Below are 19,489 nucleotides of genomic sequence, written 5' to 3' on the forward strand. Positions count from 1 at the left end.
ATAAATCCTATCCCACACCCACAACTCTTAAGTACTTCTGAACTTTCAAAATCCTGTCCATCACTTTTCTCTAGATGACCAGAGCTCAAAGGGAGTTGAAGAGTTCACTCACTGAGCTCCACAATTAAGTGGGCTGAAAAGCCCAATCAGGGGGCTCCTCCCCTTTAAAAAACTAAGAGCCTTGCAAAATGGTAACAAGTGATTCCCAGCCCTGCTTGGGTATTACCATCTCTTTGAGCTTTTGTCGTTGCCCAGGCCTCAGTTTAAGAATTCAGGGAATTCCCTGGTAGTCCAGTGGTTAGGACTCTGCACTTCCACTGCAGGCCTGGGTTCAAGCCCTGGTTGGGAAACTAAGATCACACAAGCCGCGGGGTATGGCCAAAAAAGGATTCAGACAGAAACCCAAGTTATGAGCTTTTAGCAGCTCTGGAGTCCAAGTATGCAACAAATGTTGAGAGTCACTGCTAGAGCCCAATTTATTGCTACCTCCAAAATCATCACTACCATCTCTACCATATTCCACTTTCCACCTGTTTCCAGCAACATTACAGTAGAATAAACCATTAGGTTTACATTCCTGGCCTTCCATTTAAAAATTCAGATTTTCTACTATGGCCCATTATTTTAAACCGTCCCCTTTTGCAGGGTGTAAAGCCCCCAAAATTCCAGAAACCAGACATCTCATCCTCCTCAACTATAGAGCCCTTCTATCTATACAGCATGAGAAGGGGTTGGACTTGTGGAAATGAGTTCTTGTGATTTCATTTTGGTAAGGATTGCTGGAATTCTGTGAACTGGCATTGTATTTAACCAACTTTGCAAAGCTATGTAAATGTGCAATTTGAGGCCAAAGCAGCAAATTATAATAGTAGGCACAACTGCCTTTTTAAGGCAGATGTCCAATTCAAGAAGTACCTACTGTTGGCTACCTCCCATCCCTTTCACATCTTGCTAAGTGTGCAGGAAACAATCCACATGTCCAGCACCAGAGGAAAACCTGAGCCTATTCCAAATCTTGAGTTTGAAACTCTTGGTTAAGATATGAATGAGCCAGAGAATTCTGTTTTCTTCATCTAAACCAGAGCAAATTGCAACCCTTAAGGTTATTTTGGGGGATTCACTTTACAAAGGGCAGATGCACTTCTATCACTACAGCAACAGCCTACTGGTTTATTTAAAACAGGATGGTCCTTTTTTCCTCACCTCAGGAGTACTTTCCTCAAAATCTCAATTGTATCACATTCCTTTTGAAGCACTAGAAAAAGAAATGTCATTAAAGTAATAAACTCAAAACTTGAATAATATTTTCTTTATTTACAAGTTAGAATCAACAGACAAAGAAAAGACAATCCAGGGGACCAAATGGGGAGATGACTGAAACCCCCAGGGGCCCCAAATGGAGAAGGAAAAGGGAAAACGGAGTAGAAAAAAAAAAAAGTCAACGTAAAAAAAGAACGCCTTCCTCCCTCCCCATGGAGGCTGAGGGGACCACGGCCCCACCCTGCCTCGGCCTTTCCTAGTTTAAAATAAATTAGAACAAACAACCTCAAAACAGGGCCCTTACAAGTGAACAGGGCAGCTACTGCCTCAGGTAACCCCGTATCAGGGCCTTCGCCCATTCCCACCCTTTACCCCTGCCCCACCACAATCATTTTGAATAGGGCTCCATGCCTAAGAGGTCACTCTCCATGGGGCTGGGAACGCAGTCGTATTTTGTCCATTTATGTCCCTCCTTCAGTATGCAGAGTATCCTTCTGCATTCCTCCCCCCTGCAGAGCCAGCTCTCCTACAGTGGGGGGGAGGGGGTGAGATGAGGAAGTGTCACAGGAAAGGGAGAGTAGGGGTGGGGCAGGGTGGTCTAGGGGTCCGGTCCTGCGGAGCCTCCTGCCCCAACTGGCCTGGCCCCTTAGCCTGAGTCTGAATCACTGGTGTCTGAAGAAGAGGAAGATGAAGAAGAGGAGCTGGAATCTGAGCTGGAGCTGGAAGCACTGAGGCGGGACACTGCTACCTGCTGTGCTGATGACGTCTCCGTTTTCTCACTCGCTGCAGAACAAAGTTGAAGTTTAAAGATATTTAAGTCTGATCTCCATTTTTCAAGAGTCAAGAGAGCAGGATGTAGTGAATTCACAGTGGCTTACTGAACACTCACCTTTCTTGGGTGGCTTTTTGGTAGAATTGAGCTGCCCACTAACATCTTGTAACCGCTTTTCTAGTTCCCGCTTCTTCTCCAAAGCCAGTTCCTCCTTTGTCTTTCCCACAGGTTTCTTAATAGCTAGAAAAAGAAATATACCAGGATTAAGATAGCCAGAAGCACCCTAGTTTTTCTGTCCCCTATTGTTGCCAAATTCCTTTCTTGAACATTGGGAAGCAACTAATCCAACCCTTATCATCCCAGGAGCTGATGATCTCAAGTCCATCAAGCGTATGCCTACTATCCTTCTCTAACTGTCCTCAGAACCTCGCGAGGATTTGCTGAGTTAACTGGTGGGCCTCATTTCATACTCACTATAGGGCTTCCGAGGTTTCTTTCGTAGGCAGGAAAGGACATAGCGTTCAAGCTCTCTAAGCGTGGATGGCTTGAGCGTTTCAAAATCAATCTCAATTTCTTCTGGGTTTGAGTCACGTAAAGAGGGCTCCCTGGCTTGAATTATGTGTACAACTCGACCCAGTTTCTCCCCGGGCAACTTGTTGATGTCCAGGCTCAACTGCCGCTTCTCGTCATAACTCATGGGCCTGCTTTCTTCCTCCTCCTCTGAATCATAGCCTGCAGGCAGGGCAGGTGGGGCTGTCTTTGTGGCCTTTTTGGGGAGTCTACAGGCAAAAGAAAATTGTCAATTGTAGGACATTCTCACTATTTAACCCAGTGACCTGGATTTCATGCCTGAACAACTATTTTCCATTAAGGCAAATGAGTGGGCTACTAGACACTGTATCAGGGGAGCAGAGCTTCTTTACATGCCAAACTCTTTTATAATAAATCTCAGACTTTGAGAACTAAATATAAGTACACTGACACAGGTCCACTTTTTTTTGCTCCCTAAAGCATTAATCCCCCCCCCCAACAACAGAAGAAAACACGAAAAAACACAGATTCACTGGTTTACAGAAGGGGTAGGCAGACTACACTGTCAGAGTTAAGCAGCTTTGAGAGACTACAATCTTCAAAGTCTACTTCATCACCTGGCCAGTTGCAGAAAAAATTCGCTGGACCCTGATTTAGAGAAACCTTTGCAAGGAGTGGGAGAAATCATCCTCCCCGGAGAGATTAGAGACATAACTGAGCTGTCTCTGCTTCCATGTTAGATAGTACTCACTTGGTGCTACTTCCTCCAGAAGTTCCAAAGCCAGGAGGGCCTAGTGTAGCAGCGCTGCCAGCCCCACTGCCACTCGCTTTCTTGGACTTCTTGGGCTGAGATGGGCGAGGTGCCCGAGGCCCTTTGTCATCTTCCTCAACCCCGGCTCGGCCTCGATGCTTCTCTGCCTTCCGTTTCTTCTTTTTCTCTTTTTTTTCTCTCTTTCGCTTGGGCTTGGATATTGGACCTTGGGACAGGGCAGCCAGCTGTTCATGTACTGCTCGAAGCTAAAGAGGAAAAAGAATCATGTGAAATGGAAAAAATAAATAAGCAATAAAGACTAAAAGAAAAAAAATTTAGGGCAAAGACAGTGCATGAGCCTCACCCAGTAAACTGAACAGTGACAAATTAAAATAATACCTGTTCCTGTAGTTCAGCCAAGCGATGAGCCCTTTCTTCCTCAGAGTCAGAGCTTTCACTCTCTTCTTCCTCCTCTTCATCCTCCTCCTCTTCCTCCTCCTCCTCCTCAGAAGAGCTCTCACTGCTACTTTCCTCGCTGGAGGACTCTGAAGATGATTTGGCCAAGCCAGGGGGCAAGGCAGTAGAGACTGGTAAAGGCCCTGGTTCCAGTGGTTCATCTGGCATCTTGGCATAACGGAACTCAAATACATCCTAGAAAGAGACAGCAGACTCAAAACCATGCTAATGGATGTGCCCTGATCATACCCAGCCATATGGTAGCTCCAATTTACAACTGTAGAGACTGGGAGAGCCCCATGTTGAGGTTGTGCACCACAGACAGCAAAATTTCTCTCCCCAGACCCATTTATTCTTCAAACTCCGACCTTGACACTCACCTGTAACTTTCGTGCCATGGCCACAACATCATGGTCTGGGGGATTGTACTTATAGCAGTTGGAGAACATAAGCCGCACGTCAGCAGCAAACTCCTGTGCATCCCGGTAATCACGATTCTCCATCTTCCGCTGCAGAAGGAGGCAGCATCAGAAGCTGCACAGGCAGGAAGACTCACCTTTCCCTGCCAGCTCCAGACACTGCAAGGCTAGCCCTCTCGAGAGCATGGGGGCGGGGGGAGGGGGGTAGCCTTAAGGATCTATGCCCTGGGGCTCAAGTCTGAAGTCAAAGGAATTTGGGTGGGTTGAAGAAATATCTGTCTAGGAAAAAAAATCATTTCTAAGTGAAAAGAAAGGGTGGGTGGTCTCTGACTAACCAGCCATCCCTTAACTTTCCTATCCTAACCCAACTTTCCCAATAGGTAGGACCTAATTGTAGATGAGTAGCGATGCTCTGAACACAAAACCCACCAAATTGTCTCAAACTCCAGAAAATATGGATTCCTAACAAGTACTTGACCTTCTGCCCCATTACTGTTTTGTAAAAATAAAATGCCAAGACTGCCGTGTGCCCGGAAAAAGTGACTGTTTTATTGATTCCTAGGCTCCAATCACTGCCTGAGTATCCCATCTGCCCCATGCAGTGGGTACCTTGACAGTGCTGAGGTCCATGGGGTGCTTAATGATGTCATGGTAGTCATGCAGGCCAAGAGCAGAAGCGTCCACTGGTTTATAGAAAGGCCAGGCATAGGCAGCATGCTTCTTAGACAGTAATTCCTTCAAAATGCCATTGCAATGTTTTAACTGTTCCGACAGCTTTCCTTTCTTGGAGCTTTGGTGCTGTTGCTGAGAGTCAGGCAAGTCTTTGCGTGGGGGCTTGATAGGGCGGCCACTCTCTCTACGCATTGGGGGAAGCCGTGCTGCCTTAGGCTCAAGACCCCCGGGAGGGCTAGCTGGGGAACCAGGAGCCAGGATAGCTGTAGGTGTAGGGGTGGTAGTATCTGCTTTCCGCTTTACCCCTTTTTTCTGCAGAGAAAAACAAGACAGGAGCCTTTTACCCTGGGTCCACTCCATTCAAGACCTGTCCCTCCTCACTGTCTCAAAGATATCCACAGATGTATACCTTGGCAAGGGGCTGGGCTGGGGGAGCTGCAGAGACAGCAAGGAGCGGGGGTCCAGCGGAGTGCAAGGACTTGAGAAGGGGCGAAGAGATGACCGATGGGTGGGGAATGTTGAGGACAGTGGTAGGTATCTCAGGTGGTGGAGTATACAGGGCTGTGTGAGACACAGAAGAGACAGCAGGCACCTGATGGGCACTGGTGATACTGCCCTGGAGTGCTGGGGGTGGGGAGGGGGGAGAAAAAAAGTTTAGTCTGATTATCTTTCCCATCTTTCCATCTTCATTGGCAAAACTCCTACTGTTCCTACCTGCCAATTTGGCCCCTTTCTTGTGGCTGTTCTTAGGGATAGTCACCACAAGCTCTTGTTCCTCTTGTGGCATTGACGCCACCTTCTGTAGAAAGATCTTTTCCAGCGTTTGTGCCATCAGGACAATATCATCAGTAGGCTACAGGAAACACAAAGAAAAAGTTCAAATGCCAGCAAAAGACAAGCAAAACCATTTTTCTCTGAGAAATTCCTAGCCCCAGGCATCACCACCACCCCCCTTACACAACTTCACCATCAAATACTGAAAATCACCTATATTGGGCCACTGAATTCCCTTTTCTCTTCCAACTCTGCCCCTCAAGATGCAACAAAGAAATAAAGTTCAAAAGTAAGAGAATGAGAGCTGATTAAAAAAAAAAAGTTCCTGCTCTACTCAGATCTCTGGAGATTTCTCTGAAAAACAGGGCCACTATCCACAAGAATAAAAAGTGTTCTATTTAAACATTTCTTAACTCTGGATCTCTGAAACCACATCACTGCTTTCAGTGGTACCTTTTGGAACTCAGACTTTCTAGGATCCTGACTACTGAGAACACCTACAGTAAAAGACTTAAACCTTTCATTGATAAAGTAGTGATAAAAAATGCACTCTCTCCCCAACTACTAATACCACAAAAACACTCACCTTGTTGTAGATATAACAGTTGGTGAACATGGTATTGAAATCCTGCATACACTCTGAGGCAGCCCAGTAATAGTTGTTTTCAAGTCTCCTCTTAATAGTTCCCATATCCATAGGCTGCTTTATAATTTTGTGATAATCCTAAAGAAAGAAATGGTAGGTCAGATCTACAGAAAGATAAACGCTTGTTCTCCTAAGTAAACTACCAACCCCAACACACACGCACATACACACCCCCTATTCGTCAAGAATACATGGTCTCCTAAACTGCGGCCCCAATTAAATCTATGGGATAGGAAAAAAAGTGGAACAGGATTCTTATCACCCATAGGGAGGCCCCTACTGCCTTTCTCTAACCACCCACCTCCCACCCACTCTGGAAAAGCTTCCCATCCTGTGACATTACCTCTGGGGCTGGCTATCCATGGGCTGCATGAGGGAGAGGAAGAAGCTAACAATTTTGGCCACCGTGGTCCTCTCCCAACCTGGGGTGGGAATCTGTAAAATGGAGCCAGGGCACAAAAGTTAAGGAAGGACACATGGAGGGCACAATGAAAGATGCTAAGATAGCAAGCGGTTGGATCAAACACAAAGGACCAAGAATCCAGAAATCTGGTGGCTATCTGCCCTAAAGAGTAGAAATGGGAACTCCTAGGGGCCGCAGCAGCTATACTAGACAGCCCACTCCACGCACACACATTCTTGTTCATTTCCATACCTCCCCACTCCAATCTCTCTACTCACCGGCAGACCCAGTTTGACAGCATCCACAGGCTGCCGGAAGGGCCATGCAAACTGATGTTTCCACAGAGCCTTCATCACCACCTTGTGCAGGTATTGCAACTGGTTGGTAACCCGTCCTGGCTTTTTGGGATTGGACACCTCCGGGGGTGGTGGGTTGGCAGGGGTTAGTTGCAAAGCCGGCACTGAAGCCATTGTGGGGCTCTCGAATCCCTCATACAACAGGGAGGGCTTTCGAATCCTTTTCCCAGGCGCTGCTGCCTCTGGGCCCAGCCCCAGTAACCCTGCATTCCCCTCCCCAGGGAGCCTGTGAAGACAAGGAACAAAACCAGATGTGGTAATCTTGTGGAACTTGGGAGAATACAATTTACACTAATTTACGCTACGTACCCTCAATAAATCCAGGCTTGGAATCTAGTGAAAGGTGGTCAAGATTATGAAAATGAAACCAGTATCCAAACAATCCATGGAGCTTTTGTTCTTGCACTTCCTACCACCTCTTCTGTTCTTAGTCCTATATTTTGAATTCTCAAGTCTGATGGACTCTTTCATCTGTTTTTAAAATTTAAAGTGAAAAAGCCCAAGGTAGTTTCTCACAGGGCACAGCCATTTGAGAATAACAGCCTTATTGGGATGGGACTTAAGCAAAATGGGTGGAGCCGAGAAACTCAAGCCCCAAGCTTCCTCCTCACTAGGGGCTTGGTGGTTGCCATGGTGGTTGAGCCTGAGGGAAGCGGGTGAAAAGGAAACAAAATAGAAGAATTTCATAAAATGCTAATTAAACAGACACTTAAGAATCCACCTGTGCAGAAGGAATCAGCATCCTCCACAAGCTCTGGATAGTTAACTCCAAACAGACCAGACATCTAACGAAAAACCCTATCAACTCGAAAAAAAGAAAAAAAAAAAAAAATATCAAACAAGGGAGTATTTGTCACACTTCACAGCCTGTAATACCCCAAGCTACCAGCCTCCAAAAACTAATTATTCACAAATTCATATCCTCCCTCTGAAGAACTCAAAAAATAGAGCTGCCCGGACAGTCAAGGTCAGCGAGTTCTCTCAGAAAACTGATACAGACCTCCCCTGCAACCCCTAACAAAAACTGCGATGCCTGTTAACTGTTCCCACTGTAGCATCAACTCTGAAGATCAAAGGCCAATAATGCAACAAGTTTACATTCTATCTGGTGCTCCTCGAGATCAGGTATTTCCCAAGACCCAAGACTAAAGACGTTATACCGAAATCTCATTGTTTACATCCGCAGAGCTGGACTAGAGGATCCTTAGCTCCACCCTCCTACCCTGAATGAAACTCCCAATTGTATCACAAAAACAAAAACAAACAAAAAAACACATCAAAAAACCCAATCCTCTGCAACAAGACATACAACTCTCAACACAAAGCCGCACCAGTCAATGAAAGACTAGCAGGAACTTAATGACCTACCCCAGGCATTAAGAAAGAGAGTGATCCTTCTGCCCTACTCAGGAAATCTCCGTTTCCAGTCCCCGAAGCTCTATCACCATGGCAACCCTGTAAAGCACAAGATATAACCACGAACCCACCCCCCCAAAAGTCCTGACAAACCGTCGCTAGACACCAAACCCTCTACCCGCAGGACCTGCTCCCCAATCAGCGTCCTTCCCCATTACATTCTGCCACCACCTCCCTCTGCTCGACTCCGCTAAGATCTGACCACAGAAGAAAAAGCAACGTATAAACTCACAACCTGTGCTCCCTCCATACTCAAGATCTGGGCCACTACCTCAGTCCCAAACCGCCGCTCAACCCCCTGCGCGAGCCCGGCGAGCCAACAGTTGCGCCACGAAACAACGCGCCCCACTAGGTTCCGCACGCCCTCCGAATCCGACGCCCCACACCCGCACGCCGCAAGTCCCAACCGCCCCCTTCCCACACGCGGTTCGCGGGGACGTACTTGCTGTGGGGAGTCACGTTTTGCAGCATCTTGACCACGGGGAACCGGCGCTGCCCTCAGCCGCGGAAAGTCCGGGTGGCCTCGGTTCCCCTTACCTTCCAGTCCAGCATAACCCGGGAAGTGGTGGGGCGGGCGGGGGCCGTTGCCCTCGGCCCTCCAGGCGACAACCCCCCCCCCCCCGCCGGGCCGGCACGAAAGCAGTCTCCTCCGCTGTTTCTCGGAGAACTCCCAGCAGCTTGGCGCGCTCCGCAGGAGGCGGACAGCAAGAAAATGGCGGCAGCCCGAGCCGAGGCGGGCGAGCGAAGGGGGACGGACTCTTCAACCCCCAGGACAGCCCCCGATCCCAGACACCGTCGACAATATTGCCCGCCGTTGGTCTGCAAGGATCCCCTCTTCCTGCCAGGACCGTCCGGCGCGGACGAAGTCCCGTTTCGATCTCGGATGGAGGCGGATGAACACGAAAACTGGTTTAGGGAGCCGCCGCCTCCATCTTTGAAATCCTCTTGAGGGCGGAGTAGAGGGGGTGGACAGACTCCGAGGACTGGGCGGGGCTCGAAAAAGGGGAGCTTCGGGGGCTTCTATGGGGTCTGTACTGTCCGCCGGGACCGGTCATAGGCCGAGACGAAGGCCATTTCCAAGCGGATGGACGTGGATTGTAATGGCGGCCCCGGACGACTCGAAGGCTCTGTATAGGTAGGCAGGATCCTCCAGCTCGTTCTAGAGGCTGCTCCACTCCAGCGCGAAATGGCGCCGCCGAGCCCCGCGCCAGCCCTTTATATATAGGCAAGGGGGCGGAGCTTCGCCGCTCATGCGCGCCACCGCGCTCCCGACTTCCCCCACCCCCTCCGCGCGCGCGCGCTCGCTCACGCGCGTGAAGAAGCGCAGTCGAAGGGGGAGGAACACCTCTCCGCGGGAGCGTTTTCTATTGGTCGGCGGATGCGATGACGTCATAAGCCTCATTTCCAACGCGTTAGTCACCAGGCAGAATGCCGCATAGACCCACAGGGAAGCGGCAACCCGCCACATCTCCGAGCCAATTGGCTGTGCTGTGGTTCGGCAACTCCAGGGAAAGAGGGAGGTTGGCAGGGGTGCAGCACCCTCTCCCCGCCTCCCCTTCCAACAAAGTCTTCCCAGGCGTCCAAGCCCAGTGCGACTGGTGACTGCCAAGCTCGGGCAGGTCGTGCCGTTTGTAGCTCCTCCATTGGCTAGACTGGCAGGACTGGAGGCGGCCGCGTGGGCGTAGTCAGCCTCGGTCCGCCGGGGTGTGGCCACAGGACGCCCGCGGGTTGTTCTCGGCAATGAGGCCGCCGCCGCAGTGAAGAATCTGAAATGAGGAAGGAGACGCCATCTTAGAAACCGCGGCCTGCCACTGGCAAACAGCTAAGGGCTCCCAAGCGCAGCGAGGAAGGAACCGAACGTTCCCATACTCCGCAATCAAAAATACATAATTGATAGAGTATTAATATCCTCCCTTTCCTTCCCCAAGCCAAACAATCGAAAGACAAAGGCAAAACTCTCCCCAGAATCTACCATCTGTGAACTCTTAAAGGCTTTTCATCAACAAGGCAACCAAACAGAATACGTTCCAAACACTTGCACCCCAAGCACCTCTCCAATCCCTCCCACTCATACCTTCAGTCACCAATACAAATATCTGCCTGCTCGACAAAACCTCGGCAACCCTTAACTGGGAGCAAAATCTCCAAACGCACCCATATACCCTTTAAAATGAAACCCACCTCCTCCCCAAACTTCATTCCGGTGTGTGGCTCAGAGCGGAAAAAACAAGTCCCGCGAGGGGCGAATCAGGGTGAACGCCCTCCCCCTCCTGGCGAGCTCAGACCTTTCCCCACGCTCTCCGTCCTCCCCCCACCCCGAAGGCAGGCCCACACCCTCTAAGGGTCCTAGCGTCGCGGGGGCGGAAGAGCCCCCCATCCCCCCCACCAGGGTTCGGAGTCCTCCCCACGGAGCGGCTGGTCCATCGGTCAGCGCCAGGGAGGAGGGCGAGCGGAGGAGGCGGCGGCTGCGGCTCAGACTAGCCCTCCCCCTCCTTCTCTCCCCTCCCCCCTCCCCCCGGGCCGTCCGCCTCCGAGGAGGGGCAGGAGCCATTTTGGGAACTCAATTTCGCCCCCTCCCCCCAACCCACTCAACTAACATCTTTCCCACAATCTAGTACAATAATCTGAATAGGGTTACAGACTACGTGTGAATAGAACCAAAGCACAAGGTCAAGATCTCTAAAGCCATCTGTGGGGCTCCCCCGCCCCCTTACCGGAAAGTGAAAGAATTTCCCCCACCTGGGCTTTAGTGGGGGCCTTCCCCTCCACGTCCCCTCTTCTGGCTACCAAGGAAGAAAACAGACTATGCATATCTGAATAAGGAAATTAATGTAAGTTAAGGAATATAAGAGACCCCCCCCCAAACCCAGGGCTTCGTGAGGGCCTAGGTCCTTGAACTCCAACTGGGTCACCCTCCCTCCGTAGCGGCCCTGGAACCCTAACCTCGCTTACTGCGTCTAAAATGGCCATCAATTCTCGACCACCCGAGTCCGGCAAACCCTGCGGGGCGGGGGGGAACTGCGCACAGGGAAAGCAGTCTCTCTCCTCCCCCCCACCCACCTCCGATCAGACCTCGGCCCCAAAAGTACAAGCGGGCCCGCCCGCGTGGCTGCAGCAAAGAGAGCAATGACACAGCAACTTTGCAGAGGCCTTCTCCCCTCCCCCATTCCCCTCCCCCTAAAGGCCCAGCCTCCCCAATCTGCCTTTCTCCACCCGGGGCCTTGCAAGTCTGCACACAAGCCCATCAGGGGGCCGGCCAGGGAAGAAAATTTAGGAGGTCGAAAGAATACAGGGCCTTATTAGAAAGGGAAAGGGCAGCCAGACAGTACTCTGGCTTATTTCCCTGCATTCCGGAAAATCACTGCTCTCCGCTCCCTCCCAATTCTCCCTTCCCCCACATGAGTCACAGGGGAGGCTACAGCTACTCAGTAATTTGGAAAAGTAACTCTTCCCTTCTTTCCGTTCCCTCCCCCGCAATACACAAGGAGAGAACTGTTCAGGAATGGGGGAGGGGATGAAGGAGGCAAAAGACACCACCCAGGAGAAACCCGAAACCTTGGGAGCAGTGAAATCGTTCCAAGTCCTGAGACTCACTCACTCCTGTCTCAGGCCACGATTACCAACCCCTCCCAAGACGCCGGTTGGGCCGGTTTCTGCTCCCAAGAGGACCCCAAGCTTCCAGCCTGCAAGCCCTCCCCAGTCTGGGGTAGACACATGCTCAGCTAAGACCCCCCGCCGCGGCAAAGGAGGTTTGTTCGGAAGGCTCCGCAGGCCATGTCCACGTGAATGCACACAAATTCGATAAGCGACTCGAAGCGTAACCTCCACCGTGCCATGTGGTGACTGCCAGCTTCCTACCGCTGACAAAGGAAGCACAGAAATGCTCCTTAGTCTCTGCGGAGAAAGGGAGTGGGCGCCTGGGAACAATTTCAGTTTACAACCCGGGTTGCCAACTCTCAGCATTCCCATCTACGAGTAAGAACTACAGTCACCACTCCCACTCCTCAGCCCACTAGGTCACCCCACCCTCCGAACGCCAAAAGGATCCCTTCTCACCTGGCTCCAAGCTCCTGTACCCCCAGGGGACGAATGGAATTGGGGGGGGGGAAACACCGCCCCACGCCCCTTTGCCCTCCAATTGGTATTGAGACAGAGGTTGGCCATTCCCCTCCCCCACCCGAGGGGCCCTCTCCTGCTCGCCCCCCTACACGCTCCCATTGGCTGTAAACTATTTGAAGGACAAATCCTCCCACCCTCAGGATTCTTCTCTGCACCCCAAGAATCTCCCTCCTGGACTCCCCACCATTGGTTAGGCACTTAAATGACTGACAACGCCCCCGCCCGCCAAAGGCCCTTTCTCACCTGGATCCTGGAACCTTCCAGGGGGGCTCCAATGTTCCCCTTGTCTTGGTGCGGGGGGAGGATGTAATCCGGGGTGTCACCCCCCCGGAAACTGAGGTTGCGTTGGGGGAGGGGGCGTAGCCCCCAGCCCCTCCCTTCCCGACTGAGCTAGGGGGTGGGGAGACCATCGGGGCCGCGCGGCCACGTCAGCAACATCCAGATTGGCTGACCCGGGTCACGTGCCAGCCGCCCCTCCCCCCCCGCCACGGGGGCCAGTTTTCCATAGGTTCCTAGGGGTCGCTCAAGCGGCCAAGGGGGCTGCATGGCCCAGGCATTTCTCCACAGACCCAGAGCACTCTAATGCCGCTGCTTCTGCATCTCCCCGGCTTCCCATCCCGCTATCGTCGACCCTATCCCCCCCCACTCGCCTCTCCGTACGGGTTCAGCATGGCTGCCGCAGCCCGGGAACGTGCACAGCGCAGGCGCAAGGGTGCGACCAGATTGGGGGAGGGGAAGGAGAGCGGGAGGCCGCGGGGAGAGCAGTGCGCAGGCGTGAGGGCGGGTTCCGTAACTCCCGCGGCGGGCCTCGGAGCGCGCGCAGTGGGTGGGGCGGAAGCGGGCGCGGCGCGGCGCGGCGCGCCGCCCTCCCGCCTCAGCAGGCGTTCCCCGAATGCGGGCGGCCTCGCTGGGCAGCTGGGGGAGCCCTGCCTCGGTTCCTTTTCCGCAGGTGGAGGGTGCGGCTTGGGACGCCCGAGCCGGAGTTCAATGGGAACGCGCGCCGCCGTGCTGTTGTCAGTGGAGGAGAATGAGGCCTGGATCTGGAGTTGTGAGGGTTTGCAGGGTGGGGGTCTCTCCCCGGCTGTAGTGTGGTTCCACGACGGGAGTGTTGTCACCGCCCTCGTCGTGCTTGCGGCGGGGATAGGAGGTGCGGGCGGTTGGTGTGGGCGTTTTGTTCGGTCTCTTTGTCCTAGGCCGCTTTCTAACCTCTCATTTCCTTTGAGTCTACCTGGAGTTCCTTACTTTATTGAGACCTGCCGGAGCCTGGACTCCTTTGCCTGATGCAAAACTTGCCAGCATTTTTATCACTTTTACTTCTTTACTGGGCTTGTCTCGACCATTTAAGTTAAAACACTTAGGCTTTTTCTAAGGCTTTATCCTCTGCTCATCTTGAATAAAACCCATAAAAATCTAATCTAGGGATGGTTGCCACCTAAAGGCGACCTTTTACTTGTTCATGGGCAGTAATCCCTCCCTTGACCCTCAGAGTGGTTCACATTTTCACTCTAGTTCATAACTCCCCCCTACTCCCGACCCGCAGAACGGAACAGAAAGGCCAGCTTACGCGAGAGTTCTTGGCTTTCCATCTCCCACCTGTGAACTGGGCCGTGTCTGTGTTCCTTTACCACCATTGTACTCGAAGTCCTCTCTTCGGATTAAAGAAATGTATTTTCCTTTTGACCTGGTCAATCTTATCTGTTACTCTGAAGCTCTCCTCCATTTTCTACCAATTAGCATTTTTAACTAATCCCTTAATACGGGTTTCCCAGCCTAAAAAGAAGAAAAGAAAGACAGTAACCTTATCAATATTGTATTCCCTTGTGGACTCGCTTATCTAACTCTAAGCTCCCCTACACAGTCAAGACCTGAAATTGTCATCTTAATTTTCCTCTCTCTGCCTCATTCCCCACTCTAGTTCATTTCTTCCGCTACTGAAACTGTCCTGGCAAATGTCACCAGGAACCTCCTAATTGGCAAAGTCGGGAAGCACTTTTCAGTTCTCACCTTATTTGACCTCTCTGAAGTATTTGACATTTGATCACGCTTCCTTCCTGAAATTCTCTACACCCTTGATCTCTGTGACTACTTCTCACTTGTTTCTTTTCCTGCTTGTCCAACTGTTCCTCTGGTCTCCTTTGTGGACTTCTCTTCTTCGGCCCTGTTGATGTTTGCCAGGATTTTGCCTCAGTTTGCTTCTAGTTCTGTTCATCGTCTCTAAGTAATCTCAGTGGCTCAGAGCCTCTCAGATCTGTATTTTTAGTTCAGAGGACTTTCCTGAGCGAAACTCACTACTGAATTTTACCACTTGGATAATCCTCAGACACTTGAATATTTTCAAAATTGATACCACCTGTATGTGCCCTAGACCTGCTCCGTCTGTATTTTCCGGGTTGATGGCAGCTATTCAATCAAAAAGTCTGGAATCTGGGAGCCATTCTTGATTTCTTTTTCTCACAACATTATATCTCCTAGGCTTATCATTGTGCCTCTAATACAGCCATTGACTCACACTCTGTCCTAGTCCTATCACCTGAGCTGTATCAACAGCTTCCTAACTGATTTTCTTATTTCTAAAGCTGCACTGTTCACTATGGTAGCCACAAGTGGCTGTTTAAATTAACATTAAATACTGTTTTAAATTTAGTTCCTCAGATGCCCTAGCCTCATTTTAAGTTCTCATTAACCATGTGTGGCTAGTGGCCATCATATTGGATAGCACAAATTATAGAACATTTCCATCATTGAAGAAAGTTCTCTCGAACAGTGCTGCTCTAGATTTTTCTCTCTGCCTCTGCCACAATACTGCCAGGAATGAGCTTTCCAAAATACAACTCTAGCCATATGCTACTGTTTAAGCCCCGTATTAATTTCTCATTGCCTGTGTGATAAAGTCCAAATTCCTGTACTTGCCAGAAAGGTCTGTCTACCTCTCCAGTGTCATGTCTAGCCACTTGCTCTTGGGCCCTATATTCCAGCCGTATTGAACTGTTCCCCAGATAGACCATTTTGTTTTACACTGTATTTTACACATACTGCTCTCACTACATGAAATACGCTTTTCCCCAGTCCATCTAAGCCCAAATACCATCATCTGAAAAGCCTATCCTTGCCTTCCAAATTGACTGCTCATCCCTTGGTGTCCCTTTATCTTATGATTGCACCTTTCACAGTGAATGGCATATATGTGATGCCACATGTTTCTCTCCCTTACTAGACTTTGATCTTGAGAACAGGGCCATGTAGTTTTGTTTTGTTTTGTTTTTATTTTAAATGCCCCCAGCTCCTGGCTCAGGACCTGGCCAATATGAGGTGCTCACAAAGTGAGCAAATGTTGAAGGAAGTTGATGTTTACATAAGTATGTGACTTAGGTAAGATTGTAATGCATGTGTTTGGAGGGGGGGGCTCCATGCATAGTATTGGGGAAATAATCATAGACAAAGTTATTGTTGTCAGATAAATATTTGAGACACTGGGATGGTGGGAGGAAAGACAGAACAGAGCAGGTCATTTTCACAGAGCATTGCAGTCCAATCTGGCCCGAATAAAATATAAGCTACAAGAAGTAGAGCTGGAGGAGATTGGAAGTTACATTTATTTGAGACAATGTGATGATTTCCATTGCTGTTAAGTTTGGACCTAGTGGAGAGCCACTGAAATTTTTTGAGCAATGGCTTGATTGGAGTTATGTCATTAGATAGGAATTCTATCTTCATATCCCCAGGGGCTATCTCTATACCTGTTAATAAACACCAAATAAAAATGCCACGTGTTGGAAGGAGGTGAGACTGGTGATAGCTAAAATTCTTTGAGTTTTTGAAATGTCTCAGGCCCTATTATAAATGCTTTACATGTAGGAACTCTTCTAATGTTTATAATCATATAAAGTAGATGCTATTGTTATCACTCCCATTTTTCAAATGAAGCGACTGAAGCAAGAGATGTTAAATAATTTACTCACAGTTACATGTTTAATAAGTGTCCAGAGCTGGGATCTGAACCCAGGCAGTCTGTCTCTGGGTGGTATGTTGTTCTGGTTGTTAGGCACAGCAGGTATTTTAAAATCAAAGATTGAAGTTCGAGAAAAAAAGGTTAGTAGAGGTAGATTTGGGAGTCACCTTTGAGGTGTAGTTTGAATCAGTCATGCAGGTAAGTAGGTGAGATTTATAAGGGAGGAAGTATGGAACAATTTAGTTGTGGGTTAAACATCACGCTCTGGGTTACATCCTCACACGGAGCAAGAATAGGAAGAGAAACCAGTGTAAGAGCATCAAACAGGAAAAGCAGAACAACATAATATGAGGAAGCCAGAACAAGAGAGGGCTGCAGTGAGGATTTCATGTTTATTGAATGAATGACTAATCAGGAGTTTTTAAGCTTGTTTGTGCCATGGACTTCTTCGGCAGTTTGGTGGAGCCTTTGGACCTTGTCTGACAATAATATTTGTAAATGCATAAATAAAATACACAGTTATCAAAATATTTAAAGAAATGCGTGATGATCTAGTAATAATGTGTTCCCTTATTAATAGAATACTAATACAATAAATAAAATGATTTATTGCAGGTCTAAACTCGTAATTGTAGAGGTATTTTGAGATGTCTATGATATGAAAATATTCGTTGATGGTGGTTTCTATTGATGATGACATTACAGGTACCGCTAGTACTACAAAGACTTGTTTTCTACATTATTAAGTTTCAGTTAATTAGATGTTCTTAAAAATAAAGGTGACTCTTTTTGTTCCATCCAAGTTCATGGACCCCTGAATTTTATGGCATGTGGACTGCAGGTTAAGAACCCCTGTTCTTTTTCTTCTTTTTTTTTTCGCCACGCCATGCGGCTTGCGGGATCTTAGTTCCCTGTCCAGGGATTGAACCTGGGTCCCGGCAGTGAACACGCGGAGCCCTAACCACTGGACCTCCAGGGAATTCCCAAAAACCCCTGTTCTGATTGAATGAGGAGACAAGATCCTGCAGAGGGTGTGAGAGAATGAAGAAAGGGGAAATCTCACTAGGTTGGTGATTGGGGGTCATTACTGATATTGGAGAGCAGTTTTGTAGTCTGGGGATAGAATTCAGAGTATGGGGAGCCTGAAAAACCCGGGCCAAGTAATTCAGACTGAATCTCGTAGAAAGGGGAGAGCTGTTTAAGTTTTGAGAGGGGAAGGAAGAGCTACTTTTATAGGAAGTTACTTGGCACCATTGTGCACCATGGATTGGCTTTGGAGAGACTGGAGGTATGTCAGGTAGGAATCACAGCACACATTCACCCATGGAATGAAAAGGAATAAAGTCATAGCATTAGAATTAATCACACTTAGAGGAGAATGCAAACCTCGCTGTGGTCCACGAGGTCCCACGTGGTCTTGCTTCTTCCTGCCTCTGGCCTCATCTGCTGTCTGTGCTCTCTTATTCACTAATGATATGCCAGCCACACAGGTCTTCACCTCCCTGAAGGAGCCAGCCCCTTGCCTGCCTCAGGGCCTTCCTCTTCTTCCCCCTCTGCCTGGCTAAATCCTACTCACCCTTCAGATCCCATCTTAATATCACTAGGTTCCCTGTTTCACTTAGTGTCTCTTATGGATCTCAGTTCTTTTCCTTCACAGTACCTTTTACAATTTGTTTTTGTAGGTTCGTATGATTACTTGTTTAATGACTCTGTTTTCATTAGATTATAAGTTTGGTCATGTAGGTGTCTGGTGCCCAGCATACTACCAGGTACATAGAGGATAATCAATAAATATTTGCTAAATAAATAAATGAATGAACCTCATTGAGCCACAGATTTCTTGTTTATATAATGGCAATAATAAATTACAACCTTGTAGTTGACAGGATTGCTGTATTCAAATAATACAGCTAAAAGGGAACAATGAATATGGATGTGAAGAGATCACTGAGCTGGGAATGAGGGTAAAGGTGGGAGCTGGATGGCCAGGTTTACTCTCTGAATTAGGCTGTGGCAGGGAGGAGGAAGAAAATGGGAAGAGGAGTGGGGTGCACAGGGAAAGCAGTGGGAGTGAAGATGTCTGTAGAGTGGCCCACAGACATGCCTGGTAAGATTTACTGTTTTTTTTTTTTTTTTTGGCTGTGTTGGGTCTTCGTTGCTGCGCGCGGGCTTTCTCTAGTTGTGGCAAGCGGGGGCTACTCTTTGTAGAGGTGCGTGGGCTTCTCATTGCAGTGGTTTCCCTTATTGCAGAGCACGGGCTGTAGGCGCGCGGGCTTCAGTAGTTGTGGCACGAGGGTTCAGTAGTTGTGGCTCGTGGGCTCTAGAGCACAGGCTCAGTAGTTGTGGCACATGGGCTTAGTTGTTCTGTGGCAGGCATGTGGGATCTTCCTGGACCGGGGCCCAAACCCGTGTCCCCTGCATTGGCAGGCGGATTACTAACCACTGCACCACCAGGAAACCCCAGATTTACTGTTGAAATATCCATGTTAGAAGGAATGACCTATCATTCATCTGATGCTTGAAGGCTCTTCTAGGCCAAGCTTCAACAACTTCAGTAACCAACAGCCCATTTATTCATCCAGTGAGTAGTCATTTGCTGGTGGGCCTTCTTGGTAGATGCTGAAAATGGAAAAAAAACAGGAAGAGATCCTTGATACCTTGCAGTGGAAGTGAGGTGACCGAAGCAGACATAAACAGAAGAGCATAATACAATACAAATGATGGTAAGGACAGGCCGGTGCTGTGGAAGCATACTGAAGAAGTCACTCATCTCCACTCTGGGTTCCAAGGCTACCTGAGGGAGGTGAGATTTCGTCTCAAAGGATGTATAGAGATAGGTTAAGTGGATCCAGATCATTAAGGATCATGCCAAGGAAAGCAGATTGCAGAGAGCCATTGAAGGCTTTCTTGCAAAAGTATGATGTGATCAAATGTGCCTAATAAAAAGATCCCTGCGGCAGCACTG

General features: G+C 49.1%; 1 protein-coding gene across 10 annotated transcripts; it reads right to left on the reverse strand.

Annotated features, from left to right (window-relative positions):
- Nucleotides 1–1,294: 1,294 nt before the first annotated feature.
- Nucleotides 1,295–13,190, reverse strand: BRD2 (bromodomain containing 2). 10 transcript variants are annotated; one of them, XM_059938966.1, is made up of 14 exons: nucleotides 10,638–10,745; nucleotides 8,899–10,222; nucleotides 7,350–7,511; nucleotides 6,963–7,266; nucleotides 6,222–6,359; nucleotides 5,576–5,714; nucleotides 5,271–5,485; nucleotides 4,799–5,173; nucleotides 4,151–4,279; nucleotides 3,714–3,965; nucleotides 3,315–3,580; nucleotides 2,507–2,811; nucleotides 2,150–2,272; nucleotides 1,295–2,043 (listed from the first exon to the last, which is right to left on the reverse strand). In XM_059938966.1, the coding sequence occupies exons 4-14, from the start codon at nucleotides 7,152–7,154 to the stop codon at nucleotides 1,907–1,909; spliced, it is 2,271 nt and encodes a 756-aa protein (XP_059794949.1). In that variant the 5' UTR covers nucleotides 7,155–7,266; nucleotides 7,350–7,511; nucleotides 8,899–10,222; nucleotides 10,638–10,745; the 3' UTR covers nucleotides 1,295–1,906. The 10 variants fall into 10 exon arrangements, with proteins under 10 accessions (XP_059794949.1, XP_059794942.1, XP_059794946.1 ...); XM_059938959.1 differs by lacking the exons at nucleotides 7,350–7,511; nucleotides 10,638–10,745 and adding an exon at nucleotides 12,819–13,190; XM_059938963.1 differs by lacking the exons at nucleotides 7,350–7,511; nucleotides 10,638–10,745 and adding an exon at nucleotides 11,517–11,557.
- Nucleotides 13,191–19,489: the final 6,299 nt, after the last annotated feature.

This window comes from Balaenoptera ricei, chromosome 11 (genome assembly GCF_028023285.1).
Source record: "Balaenoptera ricei isolate mBalRic1 chromosome 11, mBalRic1.hap2, whole genome shotgun sequence".
Taxonomy (NCBI): Eukaryota; Metazoa; Chordata; class Mammalia; order Artiodactyla; family Balaenopteridae; genus Balaenoptera; species Balaenoptera ricei.

Coding starts and splice junctions, on each gene's coding strand:
- BRD2 (XM_059938959.1), bottom strand. CDS start 8,927: ATGCTGCAAAACGTGACTCCCCACAGCAA. Junction 4,280..4,798: donor TGGACCTCAGCACTGTCAAG/GTACCCACTGCA, acceptor CTCCTTCTGCAG/CGGAAGATGGAGAATCGTGA. Junction 2,812..3,314: donor TCTGGAGGAAGTAGCACCAA/GTGAGTACTATC, acceptor TTTTGCCTGTAG/ACTCCCCAAAAAGGCCACAA.